We start from the raw sequence: 2,151 nt of genomic DNA on the forward strand, positions 1-2,151 counted from the left end.
AAAAAAAAAAAAAAAAGAACAAGAAGAATAAATCACTGCCCTCTAAAGCATTTCTAGTTTCTCTAAATTATGTCATGTATGCCAAATAAGGACCAACTCTAGTATTAAAAATGGATATGTGAACTCTGGTATTAGGTAACCAGACACATGGAGAAACCTGCCACATAACAAAACAGCACTCAGCATTCTTTTCTATTTCTTCTGATTCCAGGGCTTATTTGGCCCTTTCGGTTTATGGGAATCTAATATGCTAGGAGTAGTAACTGCCTCAGGGTACACATGATTTTGGAAGAGATCTTAGAATTCATAAGATTGCTTAGATGAATAAAGGTCATGTCACGGCCCAAGGTCTCTCAGCTAATTATGGCAGTGAACCCTTCTTGTCATTTTTTCCTTGTCTTTTTGTTTTCCTTTTATGACTATACGTGATGTGTCTAAAAATTGACGAATGTTTTAAAAGGTAAACATAAAACTTTTTGGGGGGGTTGCAGGAGGAAGCACATACATTTTATTAAATAATAACTCACTGAAAGCTGCTGAGGTGAGCACAATCTTTACCAAAAATCCTAAATTACCTAGTTCTGTCATTCCCAAATTAAGTCTAAACAGTTTTTAGAATGTATGCACCAAAGCAGTAAAATAACCCTTGCTTCCTTCACATCACTCACCCACGTGAGCTAAAAGACGCATCTGTCTGTTAGTTCATGAGAATCCATGGGAGAGACTTACCAGGCCTGAGATCCAAAACCATACCAGGCTAACTGCAACATCTGAAAACCCAAGCCAAGAAGGACAGTGTTCTTATTCCCTAATGACCTCATCAAGATGGTAAGAAAGACTGTCTGCAAAGCAAAGGAGATAATCTTGAGAAACCATGTGAACATGCACATTTGATGCGAGCTCTGTGAAGGAAGCCCACCGATGGTCACCAGAAGGACCTGTAAGGGGACACTGCCTGACTTGAGACCCTGGAGAGCATGCAGTACTGATGTAGCACTAATGGAGTAGAACTTCAGGAGCTCTCAAACTGACCTGGGGTGCAGGGCCTTCAGCATCCTCCCCAGAAACTTGTTTATCTGGTGCTTTACTAGCACTTCCCCAAAAAGGTCATCATACGCAGCAGTTTGCCCATTATTGTGTTCCTTCTAAGAAACACCGATCATTTGCCACCAGTAAAGAGCAAGCCCCTGCTGAATATTTACAGAATATGTGAGATTTTGCTGGAGGTTAGCAATTTCACTAAGTTGGATTGATATTAATTTGATTTTAACAAATATACACTCTGCTAAAAAAAACTAGTTCAGACAGTCTGAAAAGGCACAGGATCAAAGATGAGTCTAGGCTAACTAACAGGAATTAATATAAAAACCCCAAATCACGAGCAACTTGAAAGTTTAACATAATTTACATTGCTGATACAGTTCAACAAAAAAAAAATAAAATAAAAGGGCTTTGCCCTGGTGCATTCCAATGAGCTTTGTCAATTCTAATATTTAGGCAAAACAGTTCTGCAGGCTTCTTACTTCTCCTAGAGAGTTATCACAAAAGAGTGCTCCACTTGGCCTCCAAGCTTTAAAGCAGCATGTAGCTGTTTCAAGGAAACAGCCTCTAGGCAGTTCCATATCATAAAGTGAATGTATCTAAGCATGTCAGTGAATTAATTTAAAGGTCATATGCCCTGCCTTTTGTGGTCCTGTATTTATAATAGATGAGAAAATGTTTAATGCTTTTTACTTATTACATATATTCTAATACACTGATTTACCATATATTTCTTCAATCCTGAGAACAACAGAGATTGGAATAGTTACTGATTTTCATTTCTGCTTTTCACTTCTACTTACTTTTCAACATCAAAATAATATTGAAACATTCTCCTGGTTAAGTAAATTGTGCAATATCTGGAATAAGTTAAGATTGTTTTGGGGGATTATAAAAGCAAGTATTTACTGAATAGGCCCAGTAGAGGTAACAACAAATATTCCAAAAAGTACTGAAAGGTTGTATTAAATTCCCCTTAAGTCATAACCTCAACATTCTATTAAAAATGGAATAGTTCTGGGCCGGCCGAGTGGCGCGATGGTTAAGAACTGGCTTGGGACGCCAGAGGGCCCCGGTTCGGATCCCACATATGAGGGCCAGTGACACTGC

General features: G+C 38.5%; 1 protein-coding gene across 2 annotated transcripts in view; it reads right to left on the bottom strand.

Annotated features, from left to right (window-relative positions):
* The window catches only part of SLC71A2 (solute carrier family 71 member 2), a 115,899-nt gene that overhangs the window by 7,615 nt on the left and 106,133 nt on the right, over positions 1–2,151 (bottom strand). For both annotated transcript variants that reach the window (XM_019633043.1, XM_019633042.1), the window contains one exon: positions 730–842. In XM_019633043.1, coding sequence (XP_019488588.1) covers positions 730–842 — 113 coding nt within the window. The remainder of the gene's footprint in view (positions 1–729; positions 843–2,151) is intronic.

Source organism: Hipposideros armiger, unplaced genomic scaffold, assembly GCF_001890085.2.
Source record: "Hipposideros armiger isolate ML-2016 unplaced genomic scaffold, ASM189008v1 scaffold_1229, whole genome shotgun sequence".
Taxonomy (NCBI): Eukaryota; Metazoa; Chordata; class Mammalia; order Chiroptera; family Hipposideridae; genus Hipposideros; species Hipposideros armiger.